Here is a 19,612-nt window from a genome sequence, read left to right as displayed (position 1 = left end):
ATGAGGCTGAGATGCCCACAGGAAGTTCTGCCTTGCATTCCACATTATTTAAGCAAAACACAGAAACAATTTCTTTCGCGTGGTTTGCGTTTTAACGCATGCTTTTTCAAATCTGAGATGAACGCTTGGCGAAGGCTTGCATAGTCTCTCTTCTAACTAATTCCCTGTCCAGGAAAATTGGTATTCAGTGCTGACTGCCTCTGAGGAAGAAGCGTGGTGCTTGCAGGAAACACTGCCTTAGGGTTATGTCTGTGAAAGGCTCCCGCAGATGCAGAACAGAGGCTGTTTTTAGTTGTCCTGGGCGAACATGTAAAGTGCTACGTGCTGGTTTCTGGGATGCTGCTTTCTCTTCCCAGGTGACTGGGAAACCCACGTGGTTCCAGCTGACTTCAGCCCTAGCCTTGGGATCCCATGCCCCTGGGAGCAACAGGAGAGCTGACGTTTCCCCTGGACTGCGATCAGTATGTCTTTGCAGTGCTGGAGGAGACTCCTGCGAGTCCCTTGGACCGCAAGGCGATCAAACCGGTCAGTCCTAGAGGAGATCAACCCTGACTGTGCTTTAGAAGGCCAGATCCTGAAGATGAAACTCAAATGCTTTGGCCACCAAATGAGAAGGAAGGACTCCCTGGAGAAGAGCTGGATGCTGGGAAGGACTGACGGCAAAAGAAGAAGGGGGCGGCAGAGGATGAGGTGGCTGGATGGAGTCACTGAAGCAGTTGCCGTGAGCTTGAGTGGACTCCGGGGGACGGTGGAGGACAGGAAGGCCTGGAGGAATGTTGTCCATGGGGTCGTGATGGGACGGACACGACTTTGCGACTAGCAGCAGCAGCAACAACGATGTTCTTGCATGGACAGATTCACAGGCTTTTTTAATTTTTACTGTGACGTGGTTTACACAGTGGCGCATGGAGCAAACTCAAAAGTTGGTCATTTCAAGGAACTGCATAAGCGACTCATCCCATTTGGCATATTGATGAGTTCTGCGGAGAGTTAAAAATCAGAACACAAACAAGCCGTTCATTTCATGTAATAATACAACACGTACCTCCCCAGCCTGGGACTCCGACAGCTCCAGGATGGAAGGAATTTCGTTGTCAAAACTGGCAAACAAGTTGCTCCATTGATGTTCAAAAGTCATCAGATCCTGGAAGAATGAAACACACCTGCCGTTGGTCTGGTTGCTTTTTAAAAGGACGTTATTTAACGTCTGTGCCCAGTCACGGCCACACCAAATGCGAAAAACCTATGCCTGCTGCAGGTCTAAAATCTTATTTTTACCAGTCTGAAAGGACTGAGGCATAACCTGTGTGTGTTTAGACAGGGAAAAATCCCACTGCTCCCAGCATTCCCAAGCTGGCAAGACAACACTGGGAAGTGTTTTTCTGCCTAAGTGGCACAGGATTGTGCCTTAAGGGTACAATCCAGTGAACATTCAGTCAGAATTCAGTCTTATAATTCCCAGAATTCCCCAACCTTCTTAAACTTCTAGAAGTCTCAGCAGAACTTTAAAAAAATGGAACCGTTTAAAGACTCAAGCTACCCAAGTGTAACTTTTACAAATTACTGTTTCCTATTGTTTTTAACAATCCTCTTATCCCATTCCCTCCTTAAAAAACAGAATCAAAAGGCTAATGGCAAAAAAATTAAATAGTAAAAGCTTCAACACATAAAGCAATTGACTCTAACTAGGCACACATTTCACAGTTAAGTACACATCCCTTTAAAAAAGCCAACTAAAATGAGCTCCAGAGCAAGCCAGCTAATTGGTTGCTCAGTGCTAACCAACGGGCGATTGTGAATGTTGCCTAGCTGTATTTCACATGACCACCGTGGCTGCCAAAGAGCTGCGTGGGAACCGGTCAGGACGTGGCTTCTAAAGCCAAAAGACCAGGCGGCCAAATGTTGGGCACCTCCGCAGTGGCCATTAGGGGTCAGCCGAGGCTCGTTTTTCCGCTCTTTCGAAGAGGATGCGGACAGTTAAATAATACAAACGAAGGGTCATGCAGGCATCTGGATTCAGCAAAGTGATGAAATGTGCATGGAGCACGAGACACACAGAATGGGCGAAGTGGCGCCGTGCAGCCCAGCAAGCCAAAGGACCAAGCCCCAAGACATCCAGAAAAGCTGAGAGAGGTGGAAGGGAGCCGGAGGGCTTGGCCAGCTTCTGAGCAGCCTGGAGACTGCTCCTTGCATGGCCCAACAGGGCCTGCACAAAAGACCCTCTGGTCACTTCTGCCCATGCTGGCTCAAAACAGTGCCAAAAAGCCCAGGTAGGGAAGGACCTCATGAGAAACCAGAGTCATCCGTGACCAGAACAAAGCCCAGCAAGGGGCAAGCTCACACTCCCTCTCTCTACCTCCTTGGGCAGACCCACAAAATCAGACGCCTTGCCTTCATTTGTGGATGAACTGCAGGTCGCAGTTTTGCCCAAATGCACCGAATTGTTCCTAACCTGAAGCCATGGTTTATGAACGTGGGTTGTTTCAGTTAAGGTTAACCAGAGTTTAGGGTTCGGAGATAGTACTGATTGCTGGCCAATAAAAGGCAGAAGTGGAAGCTTTTGGTCTCCTCCTCACAGCCAGCCCAGGAGGGCAGGAAGGAGCACACACAGGCTAACGCTTAAAGGGTGGCACAGAATGGTGCAATGACAAGTTATTTTGGCCCCAGATATGCCACCACAGGAAGGATGAGACACACACATGAGGAACCAGAGAATACCAGCGTTCCTCTGTCAATTGCACACGGAACTAAGTTCCCCCCTTGGCTGTGCGTCTGTTTCCTGAAAAGAGACTCCCAAGCAAACCAATGCCTCCCACTTTACCTCATAAATTAAATTCTCCAGGGAAACAGGATCCATTTTGCTGTAAGTTTTCCACAGATCCAGACTGACATCCATTAACTGCAAGAGACAAGAGAGCTTTCTTCAGACTACAAATGGGTACGGCAGATTCACCCCTTCCTGTTCTCAAGCCCTACTGGAACGTGGGACATCAGGAGTGCCAAGCCGCGTGCTAAAATTGGGCAGCCTGCAATGCTTTGACCCACTGAAGCACCGGCACAGACCGAGCGCACGCACAGGGAAGCCACCGGCTTTGTTCTGCGCTCGGAGGAAGAGTGGTGCTGCTTGCCGCCATCGCTATTCACTCCCCCGTGCGCACCCGTCCAGTAGCCGTCTTTAACAATGCACCATTATGGCTGGAGAACAGTACTGCAAAGATGAGATGCACTGTGCTCTGGAGCACGATCCTGTGAGAGAACGATGGCATGCAACTCTTCCTCTGAGACCACCAGCGACCTTCACGGAAGCTCGTGGTTAAGGTAAAACGCAGCTCTGCAAAACCATCTCAAAGCTTCATGACAAGCCGAAACGTTATTCTTTCACTCCCCAGCCCTGGCTCTCAAACTGGAACAGAGCTTTAAACAAAGGATAGCTAATTTGTGCAACAATATCTCCCATTAGGCCCAGACTACCTGAAGGAATGTCTCCTCTGCCCCTTAAGATCAGCAGGGGAGTCCTTGTTCTGGGAACCCTCTTGGAAGGCCATATGGAGGGTGTCCACCCGGAGGAGGGCCTTCTCTGCAGTGGCGCCCAGACTATGGAATCTGCTCCCCAGAGAGGCCCGCCTGGCGCCAACGTTATATTCTTTCTGGCGCCAGGTAAAGGCTTATTTGATCGCTATCTTAACAATTAATGTTTTTAGATGTTTTAGAATTTTATTTTATTTTCCCCCTACTTCACAGTCGCATTTTACAGTGATGTGTTTTATATTGTTTTAATAGTTAATGTTTTTATAGTAGTTTTATATGTATTTTTATATATTTGTAAGCCATTCTGAGTGCTTGAGGCGACGGGACGGGGTATAAATGGATGCAATTAATAAATAAATAATGAACAAATATCTCAGAAACTAAGCAAATCTGCAGAAGTCGCTCGGCGATCCTCCTAAGAACAAAAGACACACGGAAAGAGAGCAAGAGAAGTTTGTTCAGATCGGAAGAACCTGCAACCGGCAGGCAGCAACCTGTGGCCCTCTGGATGTTACAGACTACAGCTCATGATTCCCTGTCGCTGGCTTTACAAACTCCGGGTGCAGAAGCACCCCATGAGGCACCCCTGAGAGAAGGGGCATTAAAGGGATCCTTAGGCACCCACCTCGTATTTCATCGTAAAGAAGCCGTCCCCGCCTATTCCTTCGAGGGCAAAGGCCTGTACGATGGGCCACTTTTCCACGATGAACATGTCAAAGATCTGCAGGTGACCTGATGGAACCAAACATGTATTGCGAGTGGTGAGGCAGGTGGTACTTAATTTCTCAGCATTTGTAAAGAACGGTTGTGTTCTGAGCTGATCGGCAAAATGATACGACATGTGGGTTTCTTGCTGTGCAGGTGGGAGGTGGTGGCTTGCTCTGGTCTCCGAGAGAGCAAGCCGCCGCCTGCCCGCCCCAGCTGCAAGGCAGCGGCGAGCGTGCGCGTCCGGGAGGCAGGCGGCGGTGGCGGCTTGCTCACTTGGAGACCAGAGCAAGCCACCGCCTCCCCGCCTGCACAGCAGGTTTGCACACGGGTGGCGGACAGCACCAGATGGCCATGGCAGACTGGATCGGTCCCGCAGGCTGTAGTTTGAGGACCCATGCCCTATGCCCTTCAATAGTCAGGCCTCATCCAGAACACTGTGCCCAGTTCTGGGCACCAAGATTTAAGAAAGATCACCATCAGATCACCTGGGAAAGGCAGGCTGCATTTTCCTCTTTCTTTTGTGGCACTCGGAAAGGTGGTGTGGAAATGCAAACCAAGTGGTCGAAGCCCCTGATTCGCTAACCGCTGAACCAGGCGATTCTCAGCTCTGAAGCTGACAATTCCTAATTCCTTCTTTCGACATGGTATTTAGTAAGCATATTCCATTGGCATTTCAGGTACATCTTGAAGGCGAATGTACACAGAAGAGGAACCCCAGGCCAAAGCTGGTGCAGCAGCCCTTCCTAATCTGGCACTCCCCAGACCTGTGGGACTACAGCTCCCATAACCCACCAATGCATCCTGAGGGTGGCAGGCTGGGGAAGGCTGTGGCAGAACACGGCAGACATCACAGGAGCGGTTTATTAAATATCTGTCCACTGGGGCAACCAATAGACTTCCAGCACTCAATCTACACTTCCAATGTAGTGACCAAAAGCAGCTTCTGTACTCAAGAGCCTCTCAAGTCCCAAAAGGGAGGGGCTTATTCCGAGAACCAAAAATAATGAAGAGGGGCCAAGTCGGACTGAATCTTTAACCAGGATGCTCCCCAGGGAAGGCCTGTTGCCCTGAAACCCATGGCAGATACCACTCCAACACACTGCTCTCTCAAAAAGCACGATAAAAATGGAATTACAAGCAAGAGGTTGCCGCTTGCTCATTGGTGGGTTATTCTCAGCAAAATAAATCAAGATTGTTCTGCTTTGCATCCTGGCTTCGCTTCATGAACAGGAAATCAGAGCATAATCTTTTCTGCTCTAAAAAGGGAAAGTGCAAAACAAGAAGGGTGCTATTTCTTTCCTTGCATAAAAGAGGATTTATATGAGGACGCCCGAAGGACAGAGGGTCCTTTGTGTTTAACTGTACATACGACCATTAACACAAACTATTTGCGGGGGGGGGGGGGGGAATGTCATTTTGCAGAGGGAACATGTGAATAATTCTCTGTGAAAAATCGTTACAGTGAATACCTCACCATGCAAGTGTTCAGAATTTGTTCAGAAATTCAGACTGACAACCCCAGCAAAAAGCGTGGCGTGTTCTCATTAAACTGACTGAACTAAGGCTTAAATCAGTTCTGGCCCCTTTCCTATGAAACTACCATACATACTGGCCTACAAGATGACCCACGAAACTGAAAATGGTGACACAACAGTTGTGGGTCAGCTTATACACCCAATGTATGACAATGCCAGAAAACAGCTCACAATATCGACCTGGTCTTATACGCAAGTCACCTTCTACGCCGATTATATACAATACGCGGCAGGCACAGCGTGATGTGTGTTGTCTGTTGCACACAGAGCCCTGAACTTCCTTTTCGCAGTGTGCTTCTTACTCCAGTTTTTACCTTTGCCACAATTCCTTTCATACAACGGCAACCCAGAACTTTGGCGGCCTTTCTGAAAAATCCATTCTAATTTTTCCCCATGCTCCTTTTCCTCTGCCGATATTCTCACCAGTCAGTTTTAGGCCACATTCTGCCTTCTGATCAGGGGGTGATTTTTACAAGCCTTACCCTAGGGCAATCACCTTAAAACTATGCCCTACTCCGAAAGGAAAATTTGTTCCTGCACCAGAAGCAGGATCCAGATTCCACGCCTATCATTGCTCAAGCCCGGGAAGCCACCTTCTCAGAAATTGCGACTTCCCAGGGTTCTTGGCTTGGCAAACCAGGGCAGTCCATTGACCACCTCCGTCTCTTGCTCTCCGCCTAAGGAGCCCGGGGCCACCTCCATTGCACCCACGCAATCCTGTGTGATAAGGGAGACGGAGAAAGAGTCCCTGGGCAAGACGGCTTTGTGGCGAGAAGGGACCTGGCCCTAGTCCACCATGCTAACGGGTCTACATCAGCTTATGGGGACAGCAGCCTCTCCCAACCGAGTCCTCTTCATGTATGTTGGCCATGCCGGCTGAAAATGATGGGAGGTGTAGTCCCACATGGTCAGGGTGGACTGGACTGTAGAGGTATGCCCAGGAAGACGAGCATTTGGAGGGAGAGTCCCACGTATGTGAAGTACCGCGAGTCCATGCTGGGTTCTTGGGCGTTCTTTGAAAGCCTACCTTGGGAGCTGAAGGGAATACCAATCCGGCTGCAGTCACGGACCATCTCTACAAAGCTTGAAATTTTGAATTCCTCAGCAGCTTCTTCATCTTCGTACTAGCAAAACAAAACCAGAAAGAAACATGGGCTACACCAGCAGGGTTACTAGACTGCAAGTCCTTCCTGAAGTGCTCAGAAGCCATTCACACTGTTGACCCACCCGACCCTGCTCTGAGCTTGCCTCCGATTCCCATCATCCCCGGGAAAACAGGCAATGCAAACACAGACCGGACGCTAATGCTTACCCACTGCTTTCTTAGCATTGAAAAGAACAGATGCGCCTTTACACCCATGCCCATTTCCGAATCGCTCGTACGCACCCAGCCTGGGAAGGCAGAATCACCCCCATGCCCAGGGCACGCCTCCCCCGGCCATTTTTTTGGCTTGGAGCTGCTGGGATCGCAGCTGGCAGTGAAAAGTCAGCCCTGGTGCATCACTCAGCCCGGCTTATTCCACACTGCTCTCGATGCAGGGCTAACGGCCCCCCCTGTGCTGCACGGACAGGCGCGACCCTGGAAACGACCCCCACCTCCAACAGGGCCTGATGCCCCAGGTTCCACTGATGGCCCCCTGAACTCCCAGTGGCCGCTGTTCGCCAGTTCCCACTGGCCTTCAGGCACGGCCACCTCGCCATGAAATTAGCGGCCTGGCGCCCACACCACACATGGTGCGCCACAGAGAAGGCATTTTGTGTGCCGAGGCCGGAACGGTCGTGCGAGCGCTGCCCGCGGCACGCGTGAGGAAACCCGCCCAGCGCCCAGGTTTGAGCAGAGCTCCTGCATACACACGGCCCACCAGGCACGCTAGGATTCAAACTCAGAGGTGGATTCGAAGCCGTGGGGGCCGTCCAGCGAGACTCCCTCCCTCGAGGCCTCAGTGCTGAGCACAGCGAGCTGAGCCTGAAACAGTGTTCACCAGCATGAGCGGGAAGCCGAAAACGGAGCTGAAGGCGAGGCAAATCCCCCACGCCATGGCATTTTCTTCGGTAAAGCCGGCCTCAGAGTTGCGAGCTATTTGGCACTGTGTGGTGGTCACTGCCTCATTCCATGTGAAAGACATGATTTGAGTGTAGTAACAGGAAGGAGCCACAGTATCTAGAAGCGTGATGGCAAAGAGCTCACTCCTGATCTCCAGGAGAATGCGACTCTGCACTTCCATTATCAGTCCCTTTGTACGCTGGATATCCATTTCAGGGATGCCAAAAACCCTTGAAAGAACTCGTTTTTATTGTGTTGGCACTCTCAGTACCCAGCCTGCCCACTTGAAAGATCATGTAGTGCAGAAAGGGGAGCTGGGTGTGAAAAGAAAACCCAGCAGATAATTATTGCAAAAAAATCGGATTGGTTCAACCCAACATCAGTGTTCATTTGTGATACACAATAGTAACTATGAGTGTTGTTATTGTTGCTACTATTATTACATTAATTTTATCTATTGTGCATGCAAAACGAAGCCCCGTACAATGAACAGGGAAGCTTTTTTCCGTCTCTCCTAATCGTAGCACCCAAAGGGGTCAATCCATGAAGCTGATGGGTGGGAGATTTGGGGCCAATAATAGGAGGAACTTCACAATACAACTTGCAGTTAAACTGTGGAATTGACTTCTTCGAGGTGCACTGTCGGTTATCTATTTGGACAAGACGACTGGGCCCATTCATGAAGGGGAAAGCTACTAATGGCTACGAGTTCTGATGACTCTGAACCATCTACAGTGTCAGAGTCAGGATGGCTGGGTACCCAGTTGCAGGGGAATATGGGTGCGAGGGTCTGTTGTTCTCATGTCTGGCTTATGGGTTCCCCACAGGTAGCTGTGTGAACAGAAGGCTGGACTAGATAGCCCTTTGGCCTGATCTAGCAGGACGCTTCTCATGGTCTTTACACAGAAACCACAACAGGTCGTGCCGGCTTTCAGCAGCTCACCTGTGTGGAATGCAGAAACCAGGTTTTAAGGGTCTTAGAAGCATGATGCTGTTTCTTGGTTTATGGGATGCACGCAGCCATTTTGCTGTAATGGCCTGACAAGGCCACCTGATTCCAATCCTCTCCGCTGCAGGGGAAGAGAAGAGCTTGCAACTCTTCTCCAGGCATGTGCCTGCTGGAATGCAGGACGGAAATGCCTGGCAGACTGCAAGTCATTTCCAGAAAGTCCTCTGTGGGAACCCCTTGCACTACGATGGAAAATTATTTCTGGCGGGGGGGGGGGCGGGGGGGGAATGCTGACATGCATGCTTAGCAGCAGAAGTAGTGAGGCAGCCACAAAGTCGAAGGGGTGGGGAGAGAAGCACTCTCCGAGCGGTTTCTTGATGCAACAAGCCATCTCTTTTGCAGGGTCTCTGCACCCTCCAAGTCAGAAGCAGAGATCCACAAGCCCATATTCTCCACGCCGGCCTCGCTGCCCTTCCCTCCCTTTTCACTCGCACAGCTGAGCATTCCTTGCTCCTTTTATGAGCCCACAATTCAAGGCACTGACAAAATGGCAGCTTGGAGACCCAACGTTGGCCTTCCCCCTGCCTGTGCTTTCCAGAGTAAATGCCCTTGTCTGCAGGTTCCTCTGGGGTCACCTATTTTTCTACCAGCAGGCCATTCTGCTTTGGGGTCTCCTCGCAATTTCTGCACACCACGTAGCTAAGCTGCTTTACACAGGAGTCAAACCCCAGGATGCTGATCCTTTCTATTGGCCGACATTTTAGTGCCAAACTAAGACTCTCCTAGAGGATAATTAGTTTAATGTTATATTGGGAGTCATGTTAGCGGCGTAAACAAGTCTTATGATTTCATTTGTAGAACCTGCTGCAGCTTTTTACATCTGCTTTAAATTTGGCTTTTAAATATTGCATGTTAAGTTTTATGGTGTTTTTATTGCTGCTTGCATTTTATACTGTACTTCTTGCTCTGTTGTACGCTGCCCGGAGAGCTTTGGCTATTGAGCAGCATAGAAATAAAATAAAAATAAAAAATATTACTGGTGCCCTGCAGATGTATTGGGCAACAGCTCCCATCATTCCCTGCCAATGGGCACAAGGGCTCAGAATCACAGGAGTTTTAGCACAGCGCATCCGAAGGGTCCCAGGCTGCACACAGATGTTCGGCAAGGCCTGGCAGGGTTCCTTGGCACGCCAGGTAACAGCCACACACAGTTCCAGCAGGTGAGGGCTTGGATTGGGCTTAGGGCCCCTGGCATGCACAGCGGGTGTTCTCCCACGGAGCACGGACCCTTCTCCCCCCCGAGAGCCAGGCAGCAGACACGGAGCACCGGCTCAGTGGAGCAGAACATGCCCCTGCTTCATTTGGCCCTGTTGCGTTATCCTTCTCTGCACCACATCGCCACAGCTGCACAAGAAGGAAAACAAACCGCCTTATCCAGTGTCAAGGAAGAACCCACTTCAAGTCTCAATAACCCGGAGGGGAGCTGAAGACACGGGAACAGTCTCCTGACTCTCCCGAGGTCTATACAGCTGGTTTCATCCACAGGACCCAGTGTCAGTGTGGGTGCTGCCAATCAATCAACTACAAAGCAGCAGACGTCAAAGACAAAAGCACTGAAAAGTCCACAAGGTGTCCTTTGCTTCATTCAACTGGAGCAAACCTCAAGCTCCTTGCTCTAGGGCAACAACTGCCATAATCTAGTAGTTCCTGTGCATATGCAGAGCTCTGCACATGCAAAGGCTTCCCCAGCTCCAAGCAGCTGAATGCTATTCGGGCACAGTGCCCCCGTTCCTTGCAGACACACAGAGAGCTTTGCAAGAGTTTTCTTCCCGAATAGTTCTCCTGCAAATCCCCTGTGACAAGATACTAAATTGTTCTTCGTGTAACACGGACCTCGAGAGACACAATGCTTTTGACTGCTCCTGGACTAACAGTTGGCTGGTCCAGCAGACGATCTCCAAACCAAGTGCATCTGCTTAATTGCCACACTGGGGTTATTTTGACAGGCTGTGGCATTCTAACTCCAGGGCTCTCAAAGAGACCAGCCAGGGAATTTGGGAGCGACCTGCAAAGAAACAGACGGCCTCGCTGACTTTTGCTGGATTCATTTCCCCCATGGCTGTGGTTACCAAGCAATTTGGAGATTGTAACATAAACCTCAGCCTGGATCAGGGCTTCAAATTAAATATTTGGTCTCTCCGAGTTATTACCAGAAAATCATCTCAAGGGCAAGCGCTGTGAGCCAACTGCAAGTGAGGGACTGGACATGCCTGGCTTTAAGCTAACATTTTGACATGTCTTGGCACTTTCCTCTTTTAGATTTGTGTAATTTCCCCAGATAACTTGTGTTACTGGGCAACTTAAAAATAATGCAGATAAAAAGCGGAGATTAAGGCTACAACCCTGTGCAAACCTAACTCAGAAGTGAACCTCAATGAACACAGTGGCGCTTCCAAGCAAGCAGGCACAGGGTCAAGTTCAAAGCAGGCTCATTTTCGTTTTGATTGCCTAGCTGTGTTTAATTAGTTCCACCAGGCAGCAGGCACACATTCCGGAGACGAAGGCACCGCTATCTGTTCGGAAGAGATCACGTCAGCCGCGGGGGAGCAAGAGGCCAGGCGCGGTGCAAAGGCGCTCGCGAGGCGCTCGGCTCGCAGACGCGGCTCCTCTGAGTCTCTCACTCACCTCGTTTTCAGTCAGGCAATGGAAATGCAAGTTCTTCCAAAAGGCGACATAGGGCAAAAGGTAGCTGTAGTTGATGGGGTTGCAATAAAGATGGACGCTGTCTGGTTTTATTAGAAGGATCACATCTGCAGGGGCAAGAAGGACGGACTTAGAGGGCAGCAATCCGATCATGACCTTTACTAGTACTTTTAAAAGGATAACCTTCTTGTCCTCATCGTGCAACCCCGAGGCAAGTCCGTACGTGCAAACCGACTGCCCCGAGGTGAGCCTCCACCACAGCAGCCCCTGCCCTCAGCCTCCCGCTTGGAAAGGCAGGGTGCAAAGCAGAAAAGGGATCGGGAGCAAAGAGGACAGTGAGCCAGCTTGAGCGGCGGGTCTTTGCGGTCTGGGGAGCCCCCCTCCTGGCTTCATGGAGTACAGCGGAGAGTGGGTGATGTGGCACGTGACAGTTTCCACAGACAGAGGAGGACAGAGACCGGCACGCAACATGCGCCAGGCCACCCAACCTCAGCAAAGCTGAGCCCGAGGTCGCTTTCCCAGCTGAGCCATGTGGCTTCCGGAGAGGCACGCAGGGCCTGACTCTGCCTGCAATCCCTGCCTTGCGGCAGTGTTAGCAAAGGCTAGCCGAGGACCACGGAAGTGCATCCGTCGATCCTTCACAAGTTCCAGGTGGATCAAAGGCCTGGCTCGGCTGGGCGAGAGGAGGAGCACGGCTCTTCCCACACAAACACAGAAACTGCGCGAGCCAGAGGCAGCCTCCCAGGCCATCTAGTCTGACCCACGGCTCCACTGGCTCCGCTCGTGACATGCCCACCATGTGCATGCCCAGCCTCTCCTGAAAGACCCTCACAAAGGGGACTTCAGCCACCTCCCGGGGAAGCCCTTTCCACACCCGCACGTTCTCAAACATTCCCCTCCTGATCGTCACAACAGCCTCCCAGGCTCCAGCGAGAGATGCAGCAAGGGATTCCCTGGCAGTGCTGGCCCTTCCTAGGCATCCCTTGCTCACAAGGGGCTGGAGACGACTGAGGGACTGGAGGTGCTCTCACGTGGCAGGGGGTGCCAGCCAGAATCGGCTCGGAGGGTAGCCCCTCCTGCACTGCTGTTCTGCAGCTTGACCCCGCAGTCCAGCACTTGCAGGATCCGCAGGAGCAGCTTTGTGTGGCCTTCCATGGGGATATGACAGGGGAAGCCCTGTGCCTAGCCCCCTCCTTCCACATACAGCAACGGGAAATCCAGAAACAGCATTACCAAATTGGGCAGAGCAACGGTTTTGAGTGGTTGTTTACAAAAGAGCTAGCGGATGAACACGAGGCGTGGCATCACACGCTTCCTTACCATCAAGGACTTCTTCAGGAAAGCCTGACCTTTCAAATTCATTGTTCTGGTTATACAAGCCAAAAAGGAGATAGTTTGCCAGTTCCCGGCAGCCTTCATTATACCGGCTATCAATTCCTGCAGGAGGAGAAGATACACACAGTGAGCTTCCGGGGAACAAACATGCCTCATTTCATTCCACATCTCAAGGTGATACACTAGGATTTCGGGATGACTCAGGAAATCTCCCAAGTCCCCAGGGGTTTGGCAGCAAATGGCGGCATCAAAAACTGTGAAAGCAGCAGCAGCAATTGAAGCGAATCAGGTCTGTTTTGGGACATGCAAACTCCTCTCTAAGAACAGCGTGCCGTTTAATACTGGCAGGAGGGTGTGCATGTCTCACCAGCACCTGCCAGTGTGACCACCCTTCAAAACCACGTCTGAACATGTGCACATGACTGGAGCATCTCCAGCTCATGCCTCGGTCCTACAGTCAAGGGACACCCTTCCAGATTCACGAGCAGCTCTGCTTCCCCCCACCCAAAACGGCAGGGCGCACATTCTAATATCTGCCGTGACGAGGAATGGAGAACATTTGCTTTCAGCTATTCCAGGAATTGAGTTACTTGCTGTTTTCATCCCACCTAACAGGAGCCTCTCTGATAGGGAGATGCGGAACGTTGCAGGTGTGCAGGTGAAATCGGAGTCCGTGACAGCTCGAGTCACTCCTTTTGAAGCTCAGTCCTTAACACACCTATGCATGCAATTTACTTCCAATTTAAAGCCAAGCAAGCAAGCAACCAAAGCAACCCTCAGGAGGCTGGAGCCAAGCACGGGTGCAGGGACCGGCTTCCGTCTTTTCCCTGCCAGCTATTTTTAGTCACAAGCTCGCTCGCTCCTGTTGCTGCATTTCAGTCTTTTGGAGCCTAAACCGTTTTCCCTACAGAGGAGAAAGCTGCTTGGGCAGGCAATTTTGAGTGAGCAAATGACAGATGAGAGAAATAGTTAAATCTCAACTCATCATACTGCACGTGTATGCACGTACGCACACAATATTACAAGGGGATTTCTTCTGATTTTAAGAGAGGAGAAAGTTGCATGCAAGTTGAGTTTGGCCCACCCCACCGACCTGTCACCAGATGCTGCCATGGTGGCACAACACTGCGTGGAAACAACACAAGTGCGTAGCCTGCACCTTGGCAGCGACCAGAATGGTGCTCTTTCTTTGCAACTCTGCGCTCTCCCTGTGCATTAGTCCCAGGGGCCTGGTCCAGCCAGGCGCTTCACTGCTTCCAGGTTCAAGCATCGTTAGTTAGAAAGTAAACCTGCGTCCAAGATACCCTTCTCTGAATGCAATGATGAACTCTGGACGCAGAATACAAGCAGGGCAAACCAAGCTTGCCCTCCCCTTCCCCGTGGCCGAACTGGTTCCCCGAACAGGCCGGGGACGCTCTTGCTCTCCCAGTGGCCTGGGCAAGCGATGCATCCATTCTCTCCCCAAGGGGAGACAAAAGACCATGGGAAGGTTCGCACGGCACAACAAGCCAAGGCGGAATTTTAGTATTGTTGGTCAGCAGCGTTGTCTGAACCCCATCGTGGTATTTCAGTGTGATGTGTTTGGCTTTTAGCAACTTTTAGAACAGAAGCAACACTGGCTGGATGGATATGCCACAACAAACAACCCAGTGTGTTCTCCGTGGAATGCAGTTTTTTGCTTGGATGTGCCTAACAAAGGATTAAGTGGTTTCCACGTTAGCGTGGTTTCCGCCTTCCTTGCTCAGTCCTCCTGCTGTTGGCATGTATCCCATCAGCCACCATGCCTGAAATTCAATCCCAGGTTGGACAGCAGGAGCAGGTGTTGCGGCAGCAGCTGTTCCTATCAAGGGACTCCATGACAGGACCATGGAAACCATGATGTCAGGTTCAGACGATCAGAGAAACCATGCTGAAGAGATTGTTGTTTCTTATCGTGCTTGCTAAGGAGCAAATGTATCTTTCTGAAAAGCTACAATGGGGTTTGGACAGCATGACAGAGCACCTTGCACAGGAAACCACCATGGCTTGTTTAAGGTTAGTCACTCTGTTTTGTGATTTATTGTTTTGTTCTCTTTATTATTTATTGAAATTGCTGTTTTTAATTGTTTTTAAATATTGCAAGCCGTCCTGAGATCTTGTATAATAGGATGGCATACAAAAGCTTTTAATGATGATGATGTGTGAACCCTCCCAGACTGTTCTGTGGTTTTGCAGTACCATTATGGTTTCATGTGTCTTCCAGTCCTGGAAAACACAACTCATTATGGGACCAAGGGCACAACCTGAGAGCTACTTCGCAAGAGCAGCCCACTGAGAGCTGGCCAGGAACCGATCAAGTCAGCAAGTCGTGGAGCACGGCCCAGATTCCCAGAATGCCTGGGCATGGCGTCCACAGGAGCCTTGCCAATCCTACAGGATACCTGCAGGCACGTGTAATACCTATACCAGCCCTGAGGTGCTCAGAATTGATAATCTGAAGCTGAAGTGGGGAGGGAAGGGGAAAGGGGACACTAGTAGAGACATACAACTCTAACAACACATTGCTTCAGAAGCAATGACCAGTCGCTTGATAAAGCAGTTTCGGGGAAGGACACCGCCTGTTTGCTCATACTAAGCCATAAAAGCACACCAGAAAGAATAGGGGTAGCTCAAACCAGGTGACCTTTGGCTACCACACAATCTGGGATGACTGAGGGAAGAGGGCTTTTTTAATGCCTTTACGAAACGCTGATCTAAAGAACTGGAAACTGAACCAAGGTCAACAGGGAGCCTTGAACGACAGATGGTGCCCAAAACAGATGAATGGAGGGATAAAAAAAATGATGCTGTCACAACAGGCCGAGGTCAAACCCTACCTTTCCTCCTGGATAAACAACCCAGCCTGTGTTCTAGATATCTGGGTTTCGTTTCCTCCATCACAAAGCGTGGGACCGGCTTCCTCGTGCGCTTAGATCGTTCTACCTTCTCTGAAGGCCAGCCTCGTTGGAATGGGGTGGTGAGCACTTCTGATTCTGGCCCAACAGCTGGCGGGGGTAAGGAAGAGGATCCTGCAGACTGTCAGCTCGGTGGTGCTGAGCAGCAGGTTTGGGAGGCTTGCTTCGTAATTCCACCTCCCACATACTGCTGCCTGAAGCTTCCTAATGAGCTAATCTGGTGAGCCAATTCGTCCATGGCGGGCGTTGTGAGCCAAACATGAGCTCGCAAGCATTAGGGGGCAAATCCCTGAGACGCAGCAGGAGAAGGGCTGGCAGGTTTCCGTGAAACGACCTCCAGCTTCTCAGGCTGCAACCATCCAAAAAGTCACATCAGAAGCCACCCTGCTGAGGAGCAAAAGGGGAGGCGTGCACCTTGGGAAAGAGAAGCGAGGGACGCATGTCCCGGCCAGGACACTCTTACTTCGTTTCAAAGACTAAATGCACATTTCTGCAGCCTAAATGGAGGGGAAACGTGGGCGAGGGAGGGAAAAAGAAGCTACTCATTAAACTGGTGGGGAGATTATAGCTACCAAGAGCTTTAGGATGGCACCCAAGGGAATGTTTTGGGCAACCAACATAAACCACAGATGATTCCGGGCCGAGGAGCTTCCCTATGTTTCCTTGCAGCTTTTGCCCAGATCAGTGAGGCCAGAATTGCTTCAGCAGTTTGGCCCAAATGAGTCACTCCAACGAGTCAACCAAACCACACTTATCCGTCCCATGAGCTCTTTCTGCAAGCACGGGGCACATGCCAACCTCCAGCACCAACAATGGCCGGGGTCCCCAAATTTTTAGGCATGATGGATGTACTTGGGATTGGGAGGCACGGCTGTGGGTGATCTCACAAAATGGGGTGGGGGGAGCACTTCACATTCACAAAGTGAATTCACTTACAGGGGGAGTAAGAAGACACACACTTCTGAAAAGCTGAAGAGGAATAACTGGAGGAACCTTAATAATCTTAAGGCAGGAGGCAGGTGGGAGCTGGTGTGTCACAGGGACCACGCAGGGCGTCCGAGAAATACCACACCCTCCCAGGTAAGTCTGAGAGCCTGCTTGCCTAAATATTCCAAGGCACCTAATTTTGTGGCCCAAAGGAAATAACCATCAATTACTGCGAAAAGCTCAAAATCCAGTCACCTGGAACGCATTATTACATGAGAGTGGCAGCCAACTAGTAAAAACCCGAAGCTTAGAGAGCATTTTTCCTCAATGCAGGGATGCAGAACTTTAAATATATGAATGAATAAATAAAATGCCAAGCACCTGTTTATGCGAGAACCTGGAACCATGAAACAAGAGTGCAACTCTTTTAAAATTGCTTTCCAGGCCTGCTCTGCAGCTGGGCATAAAGCAAAACCTATTCCCAAGCCTGTAAAACAGCAGAAAACAGCAGAACCTTCCAAGGAAAGAAAACGAAGAGAAAAAAAAGCCATGCTTTCGGGGGGACAGCGAAAGTGAGCGCAGAAGCGTCATGCGGTGGAGGGGAGGAAAGAATACACTCCTAGCTTGGCCCCTCATTTCCCGTGCAGCTTGTTGAGACCGCAGCGGTTTTGTCTTCGGCATAACGTATTAAAGGAGGTGAAATTCACAACCCTGTTCCAGATGGGACCACTCACACAAGAATCTGGGAAATGTAATCCCTTCTACTACAGCCAGGCCCCCTCAAGCACAGGCCTCCAGAGAAAGGGTTAACTAAAGCTGCGGAGGGTCATGAAAGCTGGTCACCATTAACATCTGGCAGTCATTCCCATGGCAGCGGCTCCAACGGCAGAGCTTCCGGTGTAACGGTTCGGCTCAGCTTTCCCGCAGGGTTACGCTGGGATACAGCTCAGAGTCTGCCAGCAAATCCAGATTCACAAGCACGCACAGGATCTGAGGGCTCAGGGAAGCTGCAGCAAGGGAAAGAAGCCGTCCAAGTTGCGGCCAGGAGAAGCAGCCACTCTCAACCTTAAGCAGGGCAGGCACAGCAGAATATGCAGATGGGGAGCAGGGCTGATGCTTGGCTGCTCTTCCCCTCCTCACCCCGACCTCTGGCAATTTTCAATTCAGGAAACAGAATTCCCAAGTCACGGCTGTATTAAAAGCTATCACTAGCAATGATGCCGCCGTTAACATCCCCCACAGCACCCATTTCGCAACCTTGCCAACCCAGCTTCATCTTAATTACATTTTCCTCCATGCACAGCATTCAGCAGCTCCTCTTGTCTTGATACCACAAGCTGGCGTTTTGAAATCCTCAGCTGCAGAGCTATAGAAAAGAGACCTCCGAAGGGAGGCAGCTGGATCCCTGTGCACTTGTATAGATTCAGGCAATGTCTGGACACATCTTAATACCCAGCTCTGAAGATGCAAAGCTTGAAAATTAATGCTGATCCCCTGCGTAGTGGCCTCCTTCCAGCAAGGAAGCGCATGAACACTACACAACAGAATTATTCACATGGGGACGGGCCGCCCAAAGCCAAGACTGATGGAACAATATGGCTTGTTCTGCAAAAGCTACTGCTTTCAGTCTCCTGGATGCCGCAACGTCTGCTTAAGATGGGCTTCTTTAAGTTCACTAACTTGCTGATTATACTGCAAATGCTTCTTTTAATCCGATGTTCTAGCAACGTACAGTGATTTTCTCCTCTTGGGAAGAGGTTATAATATGGATAAACTTTGCACTGGGACACTTCAATATTTAACTGATGCACGTGAGCTTTTAAATTATCTACCAGTTTCTTGGACGTGAATGCATGGTCAAAGTAAGTGCATTTTCAGTGCCCTTTTGACTGCTAAAAGACTGATATTACACCACTGGAAGGAAAAATGCTCACCTCTTATAAAGCAATGGATTGAGGGCCTAAAAACAGCTCTCTGAATTTGAAAGTGTGGTGTACAGATTCCAAACTAGAAATAACTTCTTTAAGAATTCTTCATGAGAGTCCATGGGAGCATTAGCTACACTTCACCCGGGTAATAGTGCTTTATAGTGCCACGTACAATGACAATGTGCTTCAGTTACAGAAGCGGCTGGCAAAGCTTCCTTTTATTGAATTCTACGGTGGGAAGATGCCTTTGCAGCCCATTTAGCCCATACTTCTCACAAAAATGCAGAGCTGCAGAAAATGGAAGCCATCTGAAACCGCGTACGGCTGCCTTTTCCCTGACAACAGTTGAGAATTGATGTTCCACCTTCCTACCTATTTAAGAGACTCTGCAAGCAGAGGCCTGGATGCTACTTGTACAGGGGACGCTATTCAACATTCTTTCTTCGAGAACGTTAAGCAACATGGAATGGTGATTTCGCATTGAGGCGCCGATGGCGACTTTAGCCCTTGTGGGTTTGCATTAGAGATTTGCTTGGCTGCTGCTGAAGCATAGGTATATTTTTCCTCTTAATTTTTGTCCAGAAATTTGAATTTTGATACTTACACACACATGTATATCTATTAACTGAAAATGATGTGTGACATCCATGGAGTTACTTTTTTGTATTGTTTTGGCTTGTTTTGATGAAATTACAAGAAATATAAATGGATAAAAATAATTGAGGGGACAATCACTACGCAGTGGGCTGGTTCATACGTCACAAACACAACCCAAACTTCAAATTGTGGGTTGCCACAAACGAGGCAACTGGAAGGGGCTAAAGAACTTCAGGACTCTCCATCTCGGAGTTGCTTAGTGCAGCTTCTCAACCCAGACCTCTTGCTTGCCTCATGCTTGGCAACCCAGAAAAGCTACCACAGGTTCTTCTTCCTTGGACTTGTCTCTTCCCCGATGCGGTTCCACCATTTTAGAACATTATGAGAGAGGAACCGAGCCATTATGCACATAACAGTGCTTATGG

General features: G+C 50.0%; 1 protein-coding gene across 2 annotated transcripts in view; it reads right to left on the bottom strand.

Annotated features, from left to right (window-relative positions):
- DNAAF9 (dynein axonemal assembly factor 9) overlaps nt 1-19,612 on the bottom strand; it is an 80,984-nt gene that overhangs the window by 45,874 nt on the left and 15,498 nt on the right. For both annotated transcript variants that reach the window (XM_044428337.1, XM_044428335.1), the window contains 6 exons: nt 12,788-12,904; nt 11,450-11,574; nt 6,799-6,895; nt 4,154-4,260; nt 2,822-2,899; nt 1,046-1,144 (listed from right to left, as the gene is read on the bottom strand). In XM_044428337.1, coding sequence (XP_044284272.1) covers nt 1,046-1,144; nt 2,822-2,899; nt 4,154-4,260; nt 6,799-6,895; nt 11,450-11,574; nt 12,788-12,904 — 623 coding nt within the window. The remainder of the gene's footprint in view (nt 1-1,045; nt 1,145-2,821; nt 2,900-4,153; nt 4,261-6,798; nt 6,896-11,449; nt 11,575-12,787; nt 12,905-19,612) is intronic.

The sequence above is a fragment of the Varanus komodoensis genome, unplaced genomic scaffold (genome assembly GCF_004798865.1).
Source record: "Varanus komodoensis strain SLA01 unplaced genomic scaffold, ASM479886v1 scaffold2, whole genome shotgun sequence".
Taxonomy (NCBI): domain Eukaryota; kingdom Metazoa; phylum Chordata; class Lepidosauria; order Squamata; family Varanidae; genus Varanus; species Varanus komodoensis.
The sequence above is the reverse complement of the archived record's forward strand: the minus strand, read 5'-3'. Positions and strand labels throughout refer to the sequence as shown.